Source organism: Lichenostomus cassidix, chromosome 2 (assembly GCF_008360975.1).
Source record: "Lichenostomus cassidix isolate B80296 chromosome 2, HeHo_3.0, whole genome shotgun sequence".
NCBI classification, from domain to species: Eukaryota; Metazoa; Chordata; class Aves; order Passeriformes; family Meliphagidae; genus Lichenostomus; species Lichenostomus cassidix.
This window is the reverse complement of record NC_139482.1, coordinates 44,640,882-44,658,514: the sequence shown is the minus strand read 5'-3', so window position 1 is coordinate 44,658,514 and position 17,633 is coordinate 44,640,882. Positions and strand designations below refer to the sequence as shown.

General features: G+C 32.9%; 1 protein-coding gene across 9 annotated transcripts in view; it reads right to left on the bottom strand.

Moving 5' to 3' along the window:
- ULK4 (unc-51 like kinase 4) overlaps positions 1 to 17,633 on the bottom strand; it is a 214,300-nt gene that overhangs the window by 191,162 nt on the left and 5,505 nt on the right. For 8 of the 9 annotated variants that reach the window (XR_014849839.1, XR_014849840.1, XM_085051341.1 and 5 more), the window contains 13 exons: positions 16,683 to 16,822; positions 15,184 to 15,343; positions 13,571 to 13,672; positions 12,276 to 12,359; positions 11,572 to 11,647; positions 10,858 to 10,953; positions 8,890 to 9,014; positions 8,702 to 8,771; positions 6,335 to 6,434; positions 5,795 to 5,899; positions 3,658 to 3,718; positions 1,637 to 1,818; positions 188 to 234 (listed from right to left, as the gene is read on the bottom strand). Coding sequence is in view for 7 of the 9 variants with exons in the window: in XM_085051341.1 (XP_084907467.1) it covers positions 188 to 234; positions 1,637 to 1,818; positions 3,658 to 3,718; positions 5,795 to 5,899; positions 6,335 to 6,434; positions 8,702 to 8,771; positions 8,890 to 9,014; positions 10,858 to 10,953; positions 11,572 to 11,647; positions 12,276 to 12,359; positions 13,571 to 13,672; positions 15,184 to 15,343; positions 16,683 to 16,822 (1,348 nt within the window). In the remaining 2 variants the exon portion in view is untranslated. The remainder of the gene's footprint in view (positions 1 to 187; positions 235 to 1,636; positions 1,819 to 3,657; positions 3,719 to 5,794; positions 5,900 to 6,334; positions 6,435 to 8,701; positions 8,772 to 8,889; positions 9,015 to 10,857; positions 10,954 to 11,571; positions 11,648 to 12,275; positions 12,360 to 13,570; positions 13,673 to 15,183; positions 15,344 to 16,682; positions 16,823 to 17,633) is intronic. The other variant, XM_085051339.1, reaches the window with a different exon arrangement.

Genomic DNA, 17,633 nt, shown 5'->3' with positions numbered 1-17,633 from the left:
TCCTGTAGAATAGCAATATACTAATTCAATGTTGAAATTTTATATCCACCATCAAAATGCCAGTCAGGTACCACAGCAGTCTGACAGGCTAAAATCCTCCTCAAATAACCTGTTAATAAATATATTTAATAAAATTCAGTGACAATTCTGTATTTGGACATATTAATTTAGAATAGCTGTTACTTACATATCCCAGTTGGTGGCTGCACGCAACTGCTGTATCAATATAGGAAACTATAGTTTAAAGAAGATAAATGAACATCAGTGAATTTCAGTGGTCTGATAGTTCCAAATGATAAAAAATCAAAATATAAGTAACTTCATAAAAATGTATTTGGATAACATTTGTTAAGAGTATTATCACAGACAAATACTGCAAACATTGTGTAAACGCAGATTGAAGAAACAATAACAAGAAAAGACTGAATGGAAAAATACCACATTTTTGCCTTAAACTAAGCTACTGAACATATATCAGCATGTTAGAAAATTTTCATTCTGAATAACACTATTCAGAGGGAAAAGGTCTGACACTTTCACCTACAAGCACAGAGATCATCATATAATTTTATAAAACAAATATTTAAAAATATTGTGAATCTGTGTAAAAATAGTTGGCAAATACCAGAACAATGAATGTTAACATATATAATCAGCCTCTTAAGAACCAAACAGCATAATTACTAACTCATTTCTAGAATGTTCTGTTAATTGAATATTCAGTTATTGGATCATTGTTCCCCTTGCTCCAAATTTTCCAATGATAACAGAATACACCTTAGAGCATTTCTGTTTCTGGTTTTCACAAGAATGCTATTACATAAGACCTACCACTGCTTCCAACCTAAATACTCTTCATCCAAGTTTTCTGGGAGTGTAATTTTTTCTTTAGTATCTTATATCTAACAATAATACACATCAGCTTTTGACTTAGGTACATTAACACAAATGTAGGAGAGCAAAGTAGTTTACTTTCTGTTAAATAAAATCAAAAGTGCTCATCGTAGGATAGCTTCTGGGATATCTTTTATATAAGGGGGGAAAAAAGTCTATTTCTGTTCTGCACCTGCAAGACTTGAAGCAATATGACAGGGCATACTAGTAAAATTGTTTGTCTGGTAGAGAAGGATTTTTGAAATGTGAAACCCCAAAACAGACTCTTCAGAGAGCATGGTCACTCTTTGAAGACCTGTTTACTGAAACTGAAAGTTTTAATGCGTGTTCTTTAGAAAGCTTTCTTGCTATTCTTTACAGGCATGTGGCAAAATAAACTTAACAATTCATATATGAACTCTTTATAGTATCATCTGTCACTTAATAATTTCGAAAGACTAATTTTTCATCATACATTATTTTACACTCTCCATGAAGGTTAGTTTTTATCCAAACATTTTCCCTAATACAACAAAACTATATGCAAATGTATCTGAAATCTAAGAGAAAGAATTAGTTTCCCTCAGCTCTGTTAAAATACCTGACATGGAATTTAATAATTTTTTTCATTATTTTTTACTTAATTTAACATAATATTTTTGCCACTATACCGATTTCTTCAAATATAACTAAAAGCAGCTGATTTTTGATATAATGGCAAATATGTAAACCATGTTGATTCCTTCAAAGCTTTATTATTTACCAGCTGAGAGCTAATTAGCCGGCTTGCAATCTCCTTGTGGACAGCCAAAGTACACAGATAGTACAGTAAGTTCAGTTTAGAACGTGCTGCTCCTGTATTCTTCTCGATGGAATCAAGCAGGGAACACACTCGTTTCAAGAAGTTATTCCAGTCCATGTCTTTCATAGATGACAACTTCTCAACTAGCCACAGAAGGAAAACAAATAGCTAAAGGTAATGGATCTTTGGTGTAACACTACAAAGTAACATCAACATGAATAAGTAAGTTCTAAAGTTTGAATGTAGTTGTAATTTTGGTACTTAAATATTAGAGAAGCATGTTAGAATTCATGTCTGAATAATACAGAAATCAAAAAGGAAGCAAGAAAAGAAACAAAGGATAAAAATTCAGCAAAAAAAGCCTCCAAAAATTTTTGAAAGTTGCTAAGTCCTTAGCAAACTTGCTAAGTCCTTCATTTAAGGAATCACTTACTGGCGTTATATTTAGGAAAGGTAGCAGCTCCCTTCATCATTACTAATTCTTAATAAGTGTAGTGACTAGTGAAAGTCAGTGAAATCGCCTCACAATCAATAAACTCCTAGAGGTAAGCATCCACCTAAGCTAACCCTTACCATATCAGAACATGGATGACTTCAGAAGGAGCACAAAGAAATCAAGTCACCTGGACAATTAACATATGTCTTGTGGTTTAATTCATTGACCACTGCATGTGAATTGAGATTTTTTCAGACTTCCTTACCTGTTTCAACAGCTAATTTCAATCTAGCAGCCATACATTTCCCGGTTTTTGTAGTGCTCCAGTCCTGCTATGCTTCAGTATAGACTATTTAAAAGCATGTTTTCTTTTATGCCAATTTTACACTTAAGTAACAACATCTTCTAATGCAGGCAAATAGGCTTTAGTAGAGGGGGAAACAGGTTCGGCTTTCATGTATTCATCTAAGCTTTTCCATGTTATATTTAATCATTACTGATGAGCAGCATCAAATTTATTATCTTCAAAATCAATAAGAAAGTTGTCCAGAAAAGAGCTACAACTCTGAAAGCATTATAACAACAAAAAACACTGTCCCATATTAAATAAATACTGACAACAGTTAAACATACCAGAACATCAATGTGATAACTACTTGAATGCAATATGAAATATAATATTCCCCTTAGCAGTGGAATCGGATCATTTTTGGACGAATCAAATTAAAAATATTGTCATTTACAGTCTTGACTGGGAGATTGAGGGGCATTGTGCTCCTTTCCAACTATAAAATTTCTTCAACAAATAAACTCTTCGAAATACATACTTAATAGAAAGAAAAGAACCCTTAAGCCTAGGAAGAGGTGCTATGTGAATTGTAGAAGGACTACATATATGGCTGATATCCCTCTTCAAGCACAGTCCAGTATTTTCCTTAAAAAGACTAGAGGAAATATTCCAGGGGAAAAAATGTTACACTCATGACAATGGGCAGACTTCAGTGTTCAGAAATATTTCTAGACATTGAAAATTAACAACAACAAAAAGACAAAGCCCAAACAACTTCACATTACCTATTGGGACATGAGTGCCATAGCATTTCACGATTAAAGGTGGGACTGGCAAGGCTGCCAAGTATTGTGGCTGATCAACACTGCACATTTTAAGATCCTGTTGCCACTTGCTCCCCTGCATTTGTCAAATTTTAATATATTCGGTTGAATATTTCAGTTTAAATGTCTCAGTTGGAAAAAAATATGCTGTTTTTCCCACACTGAAACACTGATGATTGTCTCATGGCAAAGGTTTTCGAGCATAGGCTCAAGAAGGCAGAAGAGAAAGGAATGTCATTTAACTGTTTGTACTTGAAAAGGCTATTCCAAATTGGTCTGGCTAAAAACATTGCATACACAATTATCGTTTCAGAAAAATTAGAAGTTCTGAAATTGTGACCACATATAATCTACAAGGGGAAGCTACAGGCCTTACAATAGTGAGATACAGCAGCACATAGAGAATTTGTTAAAATCTTCAGCAGATCCATACCTGAATATGCTGGTATATGTAAAGTTTTCGAGTCAAATCTAACTGGTACTTGCTTCATTATCTGGAAAAACAAACAAACACATTACAACTAGTTTGAATACATTTCTGGAAAATCTCTAAGAAGTTGAATGTGAGAATACAAAGATGCAAAATTTGTACAGGACGGGTGTACATACTACTGCTCATTACTGAGGAATTTTCCATTGTTTTCTGGTATGTATTTCTTCCAAGGAAATATTTGAGATTTAACTCTATGTTTTTAATATAATTATATTGCTAGTATTTCCATTTAAGGGACTTTTAAAATGGGATAACAAAATTACAGGATTTTTCAATTTACATTTTTACCTTGCTTGTATGCAGAAAAATACTTCCATTTGGGTTTCAAAAGCTACCAAAAGGAACTATGCAGGTGACAGCTCATAAAAAGTTTTCTCAATTCATTTCCATACAGTAAATACATGTATACACTAGACCATTCCAGAATATAAAAAAAGTCATATTATCAACAGTTAATCATTCATACGGTATGGAGATTTTTTCCCTGCAAAACCATTGTTTTCTGGTACATCACAAAATTGGATGACTGCTTAGTAAGTGAACATTTGAGTGTGGTTTTAAGAATTTTTTAAAAGGCAACTGTGTAGTGGAATTTAGCCTTTAACAGATGAAGTCTAAGTGTAAGTAGAAAGTAATTTTCTAAATGAAGTCTTCAATTCCACAGATCTGCAGAACACAGGGAAATTTAACAATATAAGCTGACATTTCAGCTTTCAAGATTCTGCCAGCACCTAGTAAATCCCTTTCCAGGAGATTAAATTGCAAGCTCTTCAGATTTACCAGGTGTCAGTATCATGCTTTAGTCTGAAAAGCAGACTAAAGAGTCATCACCAAGCAGGCAATGACTCTGATTACATGTCCCTGGAACTTAGTGGGCTATTTTGCATTAATTCTGAGTCTGGCATACCATAGTAAGGAGATTAGTCTACATGTGCACATCAGTATGTGCACCTACCCCTAATCTCACCTCTTGTAAGAAAAAGAGAATCAGTACAGGACTAAGGCTTTGTGTCAGAGTCCTGAGACAGAACTGAGAAATTAACAGTGGTAGCATTCAAACACTTAATTAGCTTTGAAACTCTCCACTAGGAACAATATCTCTCACTCAAAATATATTAAAAGAGTATTATTTGGTAGTCACTTTATCTAGCTGTGTTAATTTAAAAGTTAAAAGATTTTTAGTTTTTGAAAGTGTTAAGAAATCCATTAAAACAAACCAAAAGAATTGTTAATACTAAAGCAATACAGCAACTAAAAGCTGTAATACATTCCTAATGAGTTTAGAAGCTCACTTCCAAAGAAAAATGTTGCATTCCCCATATCAGCAATTTACTGAGTAAAGTTGCTAAGATTGCTTCAAAGGGAAACAAAAGGAAGACTAAAGGGGCTCTTGCCTATCATTCCTTCTACCAATACATCTGCCTGTAAATGCACATTACATTGTCATTGCAGTGCAGAGCTCTGACTCTTTTTCGGTTTGCTCATTACTGTCAGACAAGTGTCAGTTCCCTGCTCAGGAGACTTATTCCAAACTGTTAGCACATTAGAATCCATACGACAGAAATAGGATGGACATTTCTTGTAACCTCAGGTGTTCTTTTAGAGAGAAAACAAATTCGTATTTAACAGAAACATTATCACAGTTGAAGACCAAAGAGTAGCAAAAGTTATTCCATAAAAGTGTAACTCCTAATCTAGAAGGCTTCACAGATGGTTTTGTTATGAGTATAACAAACCCAAGTTTTGTGCTCATTTAAGTAACAGATATCAAAGCAAGTTATCAGAAAACAAATCTACAAAAGCACTGAACACAGCATTTAGTAGCTTCTATTTCTTGTAAGATATTATTTAACATTATTATTCAATCCCAAAATAACTCATTCCTCCAAACTAGCAACACAATAGGATTACAAAGACTGCCAAAAAATTGCATGAGAGCTTGCCAGATATCTGGGTGGAACTGGTTTAAAATGAGAACTATAAAATACAGGAAAGGAGTTTCACCCTGATTAAAAATTTATCTGCAAAAATAGCCTCAACCACAAGTTCCTGAGTCTTATATTTTATTTTGCTATACCTTTGGATTGTCAATGATTGGTGTCACGATAAGATCAGATTCAGTGTAAATGAGCTCTTTCAGTTTTGACTCCATATCCTGCTGACCTGAGCACCTATTTTCAGCCTAGAATAAGAACAAGGTTTTTTTAAAAACTGTTTTATACCAAGAAAGAGTTAATTCATGTTTATTCACAAAATATTTCATTTCAACATTATACCACACATCTGGCCATGGAAACATATTCTAAATTACTTTTTATTTATGTAATAGCAATACAACCAACTAAAAATAATGGTAAGAGAAACATGTTGGAAGAAAAAGCATTAGGTCAAAATGTAGACTGAGAAGAAAACAAGATAACATCTCTTTCATGCATTGGGGCAAAAAAGGAGACTAAGAATCTTTCATAACTCCTACATCTAAAGTTCTGCAAATACTTTTTTCAAACAACTTGCACACTGTTACTTCTGCAAAAGAAAGTTGACTTTGCCACAGACTTCAGGCTAATATTCTAACTATAGAGATAACACTGTCCCTTAATATAAACTTTCTACTCACTTTTTTCAAGCACGAATCTTCTTGGGAAGAATTTTTGACTGGGGCAGCAGTAGCATCATGTACTTCTACTGCAGAGTTAGTTCTAGGCGTGGGACGAGAACTTCAGCAAAAGAAAGAAGAAATAATTAAAAAACAATAAAGACTACAGATTAAGTTTTGTTGCAAATTACTTTTTTGTTGCACTTTTGAAATTTTCATGCCACACAGCAAATTTTCAAAGCTGACAAACATAAATTACATTATGCCTGATCCATCAACTAAACATTAATTTTCTGTCTTTAAATGTGTTCTGACAAGATTAGAATTTGTTTGCCAGTTAGAAATGGGAAGATGGTATTTTGTTTAGTTATTAAATGAATCTAATTTGATTATTTTCTCAGTCATAATGACTCTACAAACTGGATGCTAAGCCATTATTACCTCAACTCCTAATAACAAAAAATATATGAAGCAAAATAACTTGACAAAAAATTGTAATTTGTGTTACTCTCTTCTGACTGCCAGAAGACTTGGCTAAGCAATGCCAAGTCTTGGCTAAGCAATGAGAATTAAAAACTGCCTAATTTTGGTGCATCATTGTGAAATGGGTTTACCTTTTTAAAATCCTGTCTGCTAATTAGAAAATGAAGAAAGGAGAAACCAGAATACTGCCAAGTTGCAATTGTCATAAAGCTGCTAGTGTACTTGGGGTTTATAGTACACATTAATTTAAATAAAAGCATTTAAAATAAACTTCAGAATTATTATAATTGGCAGGCAAGGAAACTAGTTAAATTAACAACTTTGAATGTACATGTTTTCTTGATTGGCAAAAGTAATAGACTCATTCAGTTGCAAACCAGATTTATTAGAAAAAGCAACTAAATGAAAAATACAAACACCAAACAAAATTAAAGGTACTTGTGAAATCAGTAATCAAATTACTAACATAACTGTTCTCATCTCCATCGGTTTTCAACAGAAATTTAAAGGGCAAAATAAGGAATGCCAAAATATTACCTACATAAAACCACATGAAATATGCTGATTCTTACAGCAAAAAATGTATAAAGATCTGGCTGGAACATTTGTTTCTAAACAAAAAAAATCCTATGACTTCTAGCTAAGAGGCTGGACAAATGATTCTAAGTTACCACATGCTTCAAAACATGTAGATTTATTAAATACTTTTTTTTTCAATTAATCCAACTAATTTGCTTTCATATATGTTTGAGAAACAGAAAATAGTACCTATTTTTTCAGTTCTCAGATGGTTTCTCAGTTTAAAACAAGACAAGAAATTGTTGAATTAAACTAGTTAAAATGAATGAGATCTAATCCATTTGCACAAGTAGAAGAAGCCACTGCTGTTAAAAGCTAATCAACCCCTCCAGCAGCTAAGTAAATTCTGGTGCCAAGCGCCAGGACAGCAAGTTCCTTTCACTTCAGTGTTTTAATACTTTACTAGACAGCACATGCACTGCTTTCAGAAGTTATATCACAGAATCAAAGAGAATTTCAGAGCAGATTTTTTTTCATTGTTTGCATTACATTTCAAATTTTGTATTTAAATTAATGTACTTATAAACAAATTATGTTGCTAAAAATTATGATTTTGATTACATGTTATACAGTTTTTAATATCGTAGCCTTTCTTCTCAGCAGATTGCTAAAGCAAATGATACTGGAAATTACTAATTACAGGTGTTTAGCTGTGATGATAAAAGTTGTGAGATGAGAAGTAATACATTATTAAAACCAACTGAAATAACCTTTGTACACAGTACGATGTACAAAACCATTATTTCAGGTTATGCAAGAAGTGTAACAGAGTATTTTCAAACTGGAATATTTCTACTTGATGATAAGAAAAGTATTTTACTAGACAATCTTCTTGGCTTGAAAGCTAGCACAAAGTTTCAGGATCAGGCCTCAATTAAAACAAATCACTGTTAAACCAATCACTATTTTTTTATTTAATACCCATGTAGTACTTCATAAACTGTTACCAATAGCTTGTGATTAAAAGCTGCAGGCAGAATTTATTAAAGGTCATACGCTGAACGCTTATTCTTATGTATTTAAAGCAATCATACTACAAGCCTATTCTTAAATATACACATGAAGAAAGATTTAAATAATTTTTTCTGTTTAGAAAGACATCTAAGTAATCAAAAGTTTACTTTCAAAAATGAGAGCAATAAAGTCATATAAGCTTTAACTACACATGCTGCTTTCACAGCTCTTCAAATGTATTTTGATATTTACTAACTAGTAATAGACACAGACACAGTGTTACAGTGATAATAATAAAATGTTTGAAGAGACAGTGGAGAAAAAAAACAATACTAAACATACAGGATTTCAAAGTGGTTTTCATTTTCATACCTGAGAAGAAATATAGCTTCATTTGATTCACCATCAACTACACTTTTGGGGCGCAATTCAGTCTGAGTGTCTACGGAGGAGAGACCATAAACTTGCATTCAGAGGTTAAGATCAAATAAAACATATGGAGTAAATATGTTGGTAGGATTGACAAAATAACTAAAAAATAACATAATGAGCAATATTACCTATTTTGAAAGAACTGTTTGGTGGTTTAAGACCTGCTCTTGAGGATGACAGGTTATCTAGATTTTTATGAGCATCCACTGACTCTCTGGCACTCCAAGAAACTGATGACTCTGTGTCTGCCCTGCTGTTTAATAAATGATATTAATTACAGATTAAAAAAAGAAAGAGGGATCATATCCATTATTTGCTGCAATTGTTCACACACAATTTAGCTGTCATTCTCTAAAACAATATACTCTTTAAATACATGTTGCACATGCTTTTTTATATTGGTAATGGCAATGTTGAAAAACAAGTTTACAGCAAATGACTTGGAGAATACAAAAAATTCTCTCTATCATTAGAACTTAAAAGAAAGACATTAGAAAAGTTAAATTAGTGCCCCATAATACAAGAGATACTAAAGAAATACTAAAAGCATTACAGACATTTTAACCTTCACAGGAAAAACTCACAACAAACCTATCTCTAATAATGAGGTCTGTAGCCTAGATTAAAACAACTTTTTTTGTGTGTGTAATGTCACACTTAAATGTAATTTTATTGATTTTGGTTGATTGGGGGTTTTTAACATGTTCATATATTCACATGGAACTGGGTCATAAAATCTTCATGAAGGCTCTCCAGGATATCAAATATTAATTCAACCCACACTGTGAAGAAAATACATACATGGGCCTCACAGTTGGAAAAGAGAGTGTGTATTGAGCTTCCTTTGCATGCCAAGCTGATGTTTTACATTTGTTGTATTTGTCAATTAGTGCACACATCAGCAGATGTTTCAGAGGCATTAAAAAGACCTCAAGAGTTTGCCCAAATAGCCCAATATTTTGTAGGAGATTAAGATTCCTCTGGTTCTCCAAAAATTCCCCAAAATAAGCACTATCAGAATACTGATGTAAGTCTTCCTAAAACCTTGTATAAAACCTTAGTTCACTGTATAAACTTTAAATATTAATTTCTTATTGCAGGTGAAAGCAGTCATAAAATTAAAAGACAAACAGCTGTATCTCAAACTATAAAAAACATTAATAACAAAAATACTGCAGCACTGGTATCAGAAATAGGTATTAAACAACATGAGGGAAAATTTTAAAGCAGATATAACAAAAAACACCCAGCATTCTAAAACTATTTTGACATTAGTTCCCCAGATTGGAACCTGAAGTATCTTTCAAATGTTTAGAACAAAATAACATAAAAAACAATGCAAAATGTCCTAATTCAAAATTAGAAGCACAAAAACCAGCAAGGTTACAAGAGTTTAGAAGAAGCCTAACATTTTAATACATAGAAACCATTTTCACAAAAGGTTTGTGTGTTTCTGCATATGTAGCAGCGTAGAGTACCAAAAATTTAGAAAAAATACCCTACTATTAGATTAATGCATTATGTCATAAGCAAAGAATATGGGTCAGCTGCATTTGCAAGATTATAAGGCCGAACCACAGCTCTAAGATGCTGCACTGATAGGCTTTGTGATGCTCTAAGCCTAATGCATAAAAACAAACAAACAAAAAAAAAAAAAATCACTAAAGATGAAACTGACCCATATTTATAAGATTCTACAAAAGCTTTTAAAAAAAACTGTAAGTGTGATTCATACAACAATATTATATAATATTTATACAAGTATAAATATTTATATATTTATATATATTATTAGTTAATATTTTATGCAAGTAAATAAATATGAGAGCATATAGCTCAGAAGTGAATTTTAACACATTCTATAGCCAGCAGGAAGGAGTCTGTTGAAAGTGAATAGACAGTGCAATACACTAATAGGATAATAAACTTCCTAAACATCCAAAACTGCCCCCCGAATGACGTAAAACTCCACTAATTAATTCATGAAAATTCTAAGGAAAGTTCAAAAATTATAAAATTTACAGAGAAACTTAATAAAATATTGTTTATCTTTGCTTATATTTATTTAAAAGAAATCTTCCTTGAACATTCAGTACCTCAAACTTGTGCCCTGTCTGCCTGCAGAATCACCACCACAATGGCCAAGGGATCCTTTCCAGAACGGATGCTGCAATAGGTCTGTCCAATTCAGCCTTTTGAAAAGCAAGAAATAAACTGTAAGTGGCTAAGTAGAGCTCCACAGAGACATACCAGACTAGGTTTTGAAGCCAGTAACACTACAGAACAATTAATCCTGTTGGAAGCTTTTATTTGGAGAACAAGTACATTTTCTTACAGGACAAACTTTTTGCCTTAAATCAGAATGGAAAATTCATGCAACAGAGGCATGAGAATAAGAATGAAGGAAACTGCAGAATCAATCCCACATGTAAATTATCTAACATATCCTATAAATTATGGTCTTCAATTATTTAAGAATGTAACTGAATCAGCCATAAGTTAAAGCCTAATAAAATACATGTGCCCCTTGCTCTGGAAAAGCAAAGCCATCCAATTCTACACTTCCTATCATTCTGTTACAAAGTTACCTATTTAGCACCAGGTACAAAAAAAATTGCACTTAATGAAAAAATTAAAACATTAATTCTATATATCTTCATATAAGAAAAAACAGTCTGCTCTTTTATATGAGGGATGAAAATTTTTTTGCATTCTTTTTTCATCTACAAAACACTATACATAAAGTACCACAGTAATTAGTTTCTCCATAGGTGACAACATTAACAGTTGTCATGGATTAAGCAATTTACCTTTTCTGAGGATCCTTTTGAAGTAACCCATCAAGCAAACTGATGAACTCAGCAGAAGGTTTGTGAAAAGCAGAACCTGTAAATAGAAGCCCTTAAGATCAGTAATGGTAAGCAAAAACAACTATCACCCAATGTAAACCACGCTATTATCTACAGATCATGCTAAAAAACTTTCTTGATAGTAATTTAATCTGAAAAAAATTCTCAGTTATAAAGAATATTAAATATACACCCATTGCATTTCAAAGAATCCTCAGAAAACCCCAAAACAAATAAACCACTAATGCTTGGTCATCAAATGAATTATAATTGTTTGTAACTTTAAAATAAAAAAGCACCCTCCAGTCATCAGATAGGCACTAAGAAGAAACTATGTGCCATTAAAATCTGCTAAATTTAAAGAGAGCCACTGTAATGTATAAGGATCTCTGTGAATAACCCTGATGCCCAGAATGACGAAGATCAAAAATTCCACCCCGTTAGGTAGATTAGTGTTGACAATTAAAAGCTGATATATGTCTCTGTCAAAAGGGAAATAAGCATTCATCACTAACAGGGAATTATCACAGGAAGGCACTGCTAACTTTCACTTCAGACAGCTAAATGATTCCTGCAATCAGCCTCAGAAGAAAAAGGGCAAAACAAAACTTTAACTTTTTAAGTATTACTGTGACTTGATCCATTAAAGAATAACAGAACCCTACCCTCTGGTCCTGGTTGCAATGGATCTTCATATAAAACCTTTTCAATTAATTCAGAACGGCTTTCTGAGAAGAATGGTGGTCTTCCTACAAACAAGCAGAAGTGCATTTCACCGATTAGGCAAACTCTAAAATGGCTGTAAGGCGCAATAATTTATCCTGAGCTCATTTTCCTAAGAAAGCATTTAAAGAAATAAACAACCTTGGCCTGAGTACTATTTATCAAGTTTTCTTGTCAATTGAAATTCAAAATCTTGGATTAAATTCTTTTGTCATGAACAGCAAAAGAAACCATGGACCGAAGAGGCACCAAAGATGGTGTGATGGAGATGACCATGACAGCCCTGTATGAATCAGCAATGAGACACCAGGAAAAAGCAGAAATCTCAGTATCGTGTTGCCATGTTGATCCAAGAGATTGGCGTTTTGTCTAAGGTTTGAGAAGGTTGCAGTGTAATTCTCTTCTCTGATGAAGCTTCCTTCCAGCTGCAGCTAAAGGGTACTTCATCTGCAGGGTACCAAATTACTCATGCTTTACAATAGTGAGGAAGTTTTCTGTTGGAAACTAGATTGCAGAATGAAGCTATATGAATATGTTTCTTAAGCTTAATTCAACTGTGTGAGCTACTCTAAGGTGCCTTTCCCAAGAGATAGCAGAGTACAAAGAGCCAAAAAATGTGAGCATCATAAAAGAATGTAAAACAAGATAAAGCAGCTGCCTAGACAGAACCTTAGCTAATGCTTAGAGAGCATGATAAAAGTTTATAACCAATTAGCAGAGTACATTAAGGCATGAACTTAAAGCTTTTATCCAATTATATGTGCCAGTGTATTATGTAAACAGTGTTTTTTGTATATAATAATGCTTGCTTCCTAAAATAAAGTGACATGACACCGATACTTCTATGAAGATGTGTTATAGTACGGACGACCCCCAACTGTTTTCTCTTTCAAAGGTTAAAATAATGCACACAGTTTAATACCAAGGAAATTAAAAACATTACACTGTCAGAATTTGAGGACTGCCATAATTTTAAATCATAGTATTTAAACCTTACATGTTGGTTAGTATTGTTGTCAACAGGACTGCTGAACAGTATTGTTTCACCTGATTATTGGATAAAGACACTCTTTTTTTTCTTTTAAGCACAGTTAGTAGGTTCTTCAAGAAATCTTTAAAATCTGTCTCAAGTTTTTCTATGTTCTGACTTCCCTAGAAAGTTAGTAAGAATTTACTCTGGGACCATGACCTATGTTTCCATTATCACAGATATTAAATAGATATACAAACTTACAACCTGAGAACATTTCATAAAGTAGACATCCCAGGGACCACAGATCACTGGCTTTGCAGAAGTTTTCTCCCTTTATTGCTTCAGGAGCTGTGTATATAGGAACGCCTACAAAATACAGTATGTAAATTAATGTACTTTGATTATTCATTCAGCATTCATCCTATTCACCACTTCAGACTGTCTCCAAACCTCACTGAGTTATAGATTATCTTCACTCGACATATAAAAAAACTGAAATAGCAAATGTAAGTAGTTTCAAAGGAACTTCTCTCCTATACTTTAACTGGATTATGTAGGATTATATAAACTACTTTGTCATTTATTTCACTTCTATTAACCAAACTGACTTGTGTTGCACTTTTTAAACACAGTGATTAATGCAAAGAATGTTTTGATTTGATTTAACAGCTTTCAGAGCCAAGCAATTTGAGCAGAGTGGTAAACCATTCTCATGTGAGTAACAGAAATAATTATGTTACATCAGATTTGGGATTTCTTTTTTTTTTTAAGCTACCCCAAGAAATAAACCTTCACAAACTTAAAAAGCTCTGTTACAAAAAATGAGGTAGCTAGCCAACAAAATCACTGACCTAAACAGTTAAGGCTCTTTCGCCACTAAAACACTATGGAAACATCAACATATCAAATTATAGCAGCTTATTCACAAATCTCTTCTGTTTGATACAGGAAGAAAATATACAGTTCCTATTTCTACAGGACTTCCCATCAGTTCTCAAAAATCTCTAAAAAAATTACACAGACTCGGTAGAAGTGTGAATTCCATAGTCCCTTAAAAAGTTTATTTTGGATTCTTTTGCTCTTGAGTTTTAATTTTTTTAAATGACAAAAGGTCATTATCATACATATCAAAACAGCTGTTCTGAAGAGCAACAGGAAAGAGATTAGATTTGTATTTCTCCCTGCATAAAGATCTGATCTTGGTCTTACTATTTCCAGTGTGGATGTTCAGAAGGAGACAGCAAGGAAATTCCTGTTTGTTCTCATAAAATATTACCAAGAATTCCATTTTTTCTGATAAAAGTAACTGATATATGAGACATCATTATCTTGGCAATAGAGGTCTGTGAGAGGTTCCAAGATAATGACTAATAAAAGATCAAGAAGATTAAAAACAAGTTTCTGAATTTTTCTTATTCAATGAAAAAATAACATAGTATTTGCAGTCTACTGGTTTTTTATGGATCTGCCTGTTGAAACTGAAGCACAGTAACTTCCTCATAGTTTAAAATGAAATTATCATTAAAGTAGTGAAATAGCTGACCTCAAACCAGAAATAACTTAGACCATGTGCATCAAAAAGGACAATGAAAATACAGCAGTGCAGTCCACAAGGAAAGATGCAGTAGTTCTGTGTAGTACTTCCCAAATTTTCTGTATACATTTAACACTAACTTAATGGAATTTAGTTCCAGACCATACAGAGAGCATCCGCAGCACAGATTTTTAAAAGTCCATAAATAATTCTGTAGCTCAAGTTTTTCTAAGACAAAACAGGATTACTTATAAACCATTTTTCTTTATCATAATCAATGACATTTTAATTTTCATTCTGTCTCTTTGGCGTAATGTAATTCTGGCTAGTAAAAATCTCGTACCATTAACTATATTTTTGAAGTATCTTTGAGGAGTGCTTTCATTAATATCTTCGCTTTCTTCAGCTCCAGCAAAAGCAAAAAATTCTTCCAAGTTTTCACCATCTGCTCTAGCCCAACAAAAACTACTGAATTTCAAAGTGCCAGACCCTTCCAGTAGAATCTATAAGAACAAACAAAATCCAATATGCTAGTATCATATATTAAAACTGATGACTGCTGAAATTTCCAACATGAAGAATGAAATAATTTATTACAAAAATAATCACAATCTCAAACCATTTAAGTACATAGAAATTATCACTATAATCAAAAACACTGAAGTTTTTCTTTTAAGTCAATGCCAATACTGTCTTTTTCTCTTACAACCAAAAGTATCACGATAGAACCCTTAAGAGGTCCAATGTGCACTTTTGTGTACTCATTATTAAATCTAAATAAACAGTGATGTTACTAGAGAAAAGAAAGTTAAAGTAGAGTAAAACTGCATAGGAAAATAAAAGCCTAGTAAAACCAAACATGGCTTCATTTGAGAAAAAAAAAAAATTCTAATTTTATTTAGCAGAAAATTCCACAGATTTTGTCCAATGATGATGACAGTTTTGTCTGGCCAGTCACTGCTTATTCTTGCAATTAAAAATTTCATAATCCCAACAACCTTGTTTGGAGAAATAGACCATGCTTCTAGAAGCAGGGGGCAGGGCACAAAAGCGGCCTTAACTTTAGCATTGGCCTTTCTGTTCAAATGAGCATTTTACAGCAACATTCTTTTTTGGAAGACTACTGAGTCATCTACATTATGCTTTATTCATATATTTTTAATGCCTTTGGGTCCACAAATGACAGGAACTGAGTAGAATTGTGAAAGATTTTACTGAAGAGTCAGAGAATGGAAACTTGATCACTTATGGATCATGGTCAAAACCAATGACTGTTAAGCAAAAAATTTTTATTATAGTCATATTCTGGTGACTACATGAATTAAAAACAAACACAGACTTTGGCAAACCTCTACATAAATTACACACATATACACAAAATGAGAAACTACATAAAGATTTGTATTTTTATACGGGAATAAGATGATAATTTACGTAGTATCTGCAAACAATAGAGGTTATTAACAAAGAAACTTTAGTTAACTTTACTCCCTCATTAACATTTTCTATGACTGCAAAATACTCTGCAGCACAATAGAATAATAACAAGTTTATGCCTCTAAGGACAGAGAACTAAAATCCTTCATTAAATTAAACCAGTACACCAAATCAAATAGAATATATCACATTGTATCAGATATACACCAAAGAAAGAAATCAATTATATCATAAAATATTCAAGCTACAAACTTGTCTCTGATTGTCTTCACATATATTATAAAGCTCAACTGACCTCCCAGCAGAGGTAAGCCTCTTCCAAATGGTAAAATACAAATAATAAAATAAATGCTGATGGCATAGAAAGTAACATCCAGTGTCCCTGTAGGTAATACCCCTCCTCACCTTTCCAGGAGTCAATTCACAATAGATAATTCCATGCTTATGAATGTGGTATAAACCAGTAACCAGCTCAACACCAAATTCTCTCACTACATCTTCTGGCAGATATTCATCCTGAGCAATGAGAGATTCTAGGGAACCACCTGAAATACACACAGTTAATAAGTGCATATAAAGAAGCTGTCATACAAGTAATTCCCAATTACATAAATTTCTTCAAAAGATGTCAGTCAAAAACTATTATCAGTAGATATTAAAACTATTTCTTGATATCTAATAGTTACAAAAGCCAAGATGTACAAAAAATTTTCAATACTGAGACAAAATCTTAATTTTGTCTAGAATTAAATTGAGTTTATGACTTCGAAATTACTTCAATATTATTTTAAAAAGGAAAAAAGAAATCCATAAACTGTGTCACTTCACAGTGTAATAGTACCCCATGCTTTTATTAAAATTCCTTAACCAGATTCCTGCTGCATCAGTTAAAAAATAAATAATATCAACAGCAGGCTATCAACTTCTGTGAACAATTGCTAAAGCTAAGAGCAGTCAATTTTCAACTGAATTCAGAGACAAAAGAAATAGTAAAACTGTGTTATAGTCTGAGGTCCTGAGGTCAACAATGTCCAGAAGATAAATTATTTTGTACTATTTCACTTTCTAGGTTTCTCACACAAATCCCAGCTTCCTGTACCAGTAAGTCCTAATCAAAGCTCTCTGGTCTTCTTACCCTAGTATGAGACCCTTCTCTGTCCTTCCAAAATCACCACTCTCCTCCATTAAGTTCCAACCAACCCTTCCTTTGTTTCTGATCACATTATACTTAGAAAGCCTTCCAAATAACTCTCACAATGTCCTCTATCACCTGCATTCTTGACTGGGCTTCATACTCACTCTCTATGCTTCTCCCCACTGATTGTTAGTGTTTCTGTGTCCTTACAAAAACTTCTG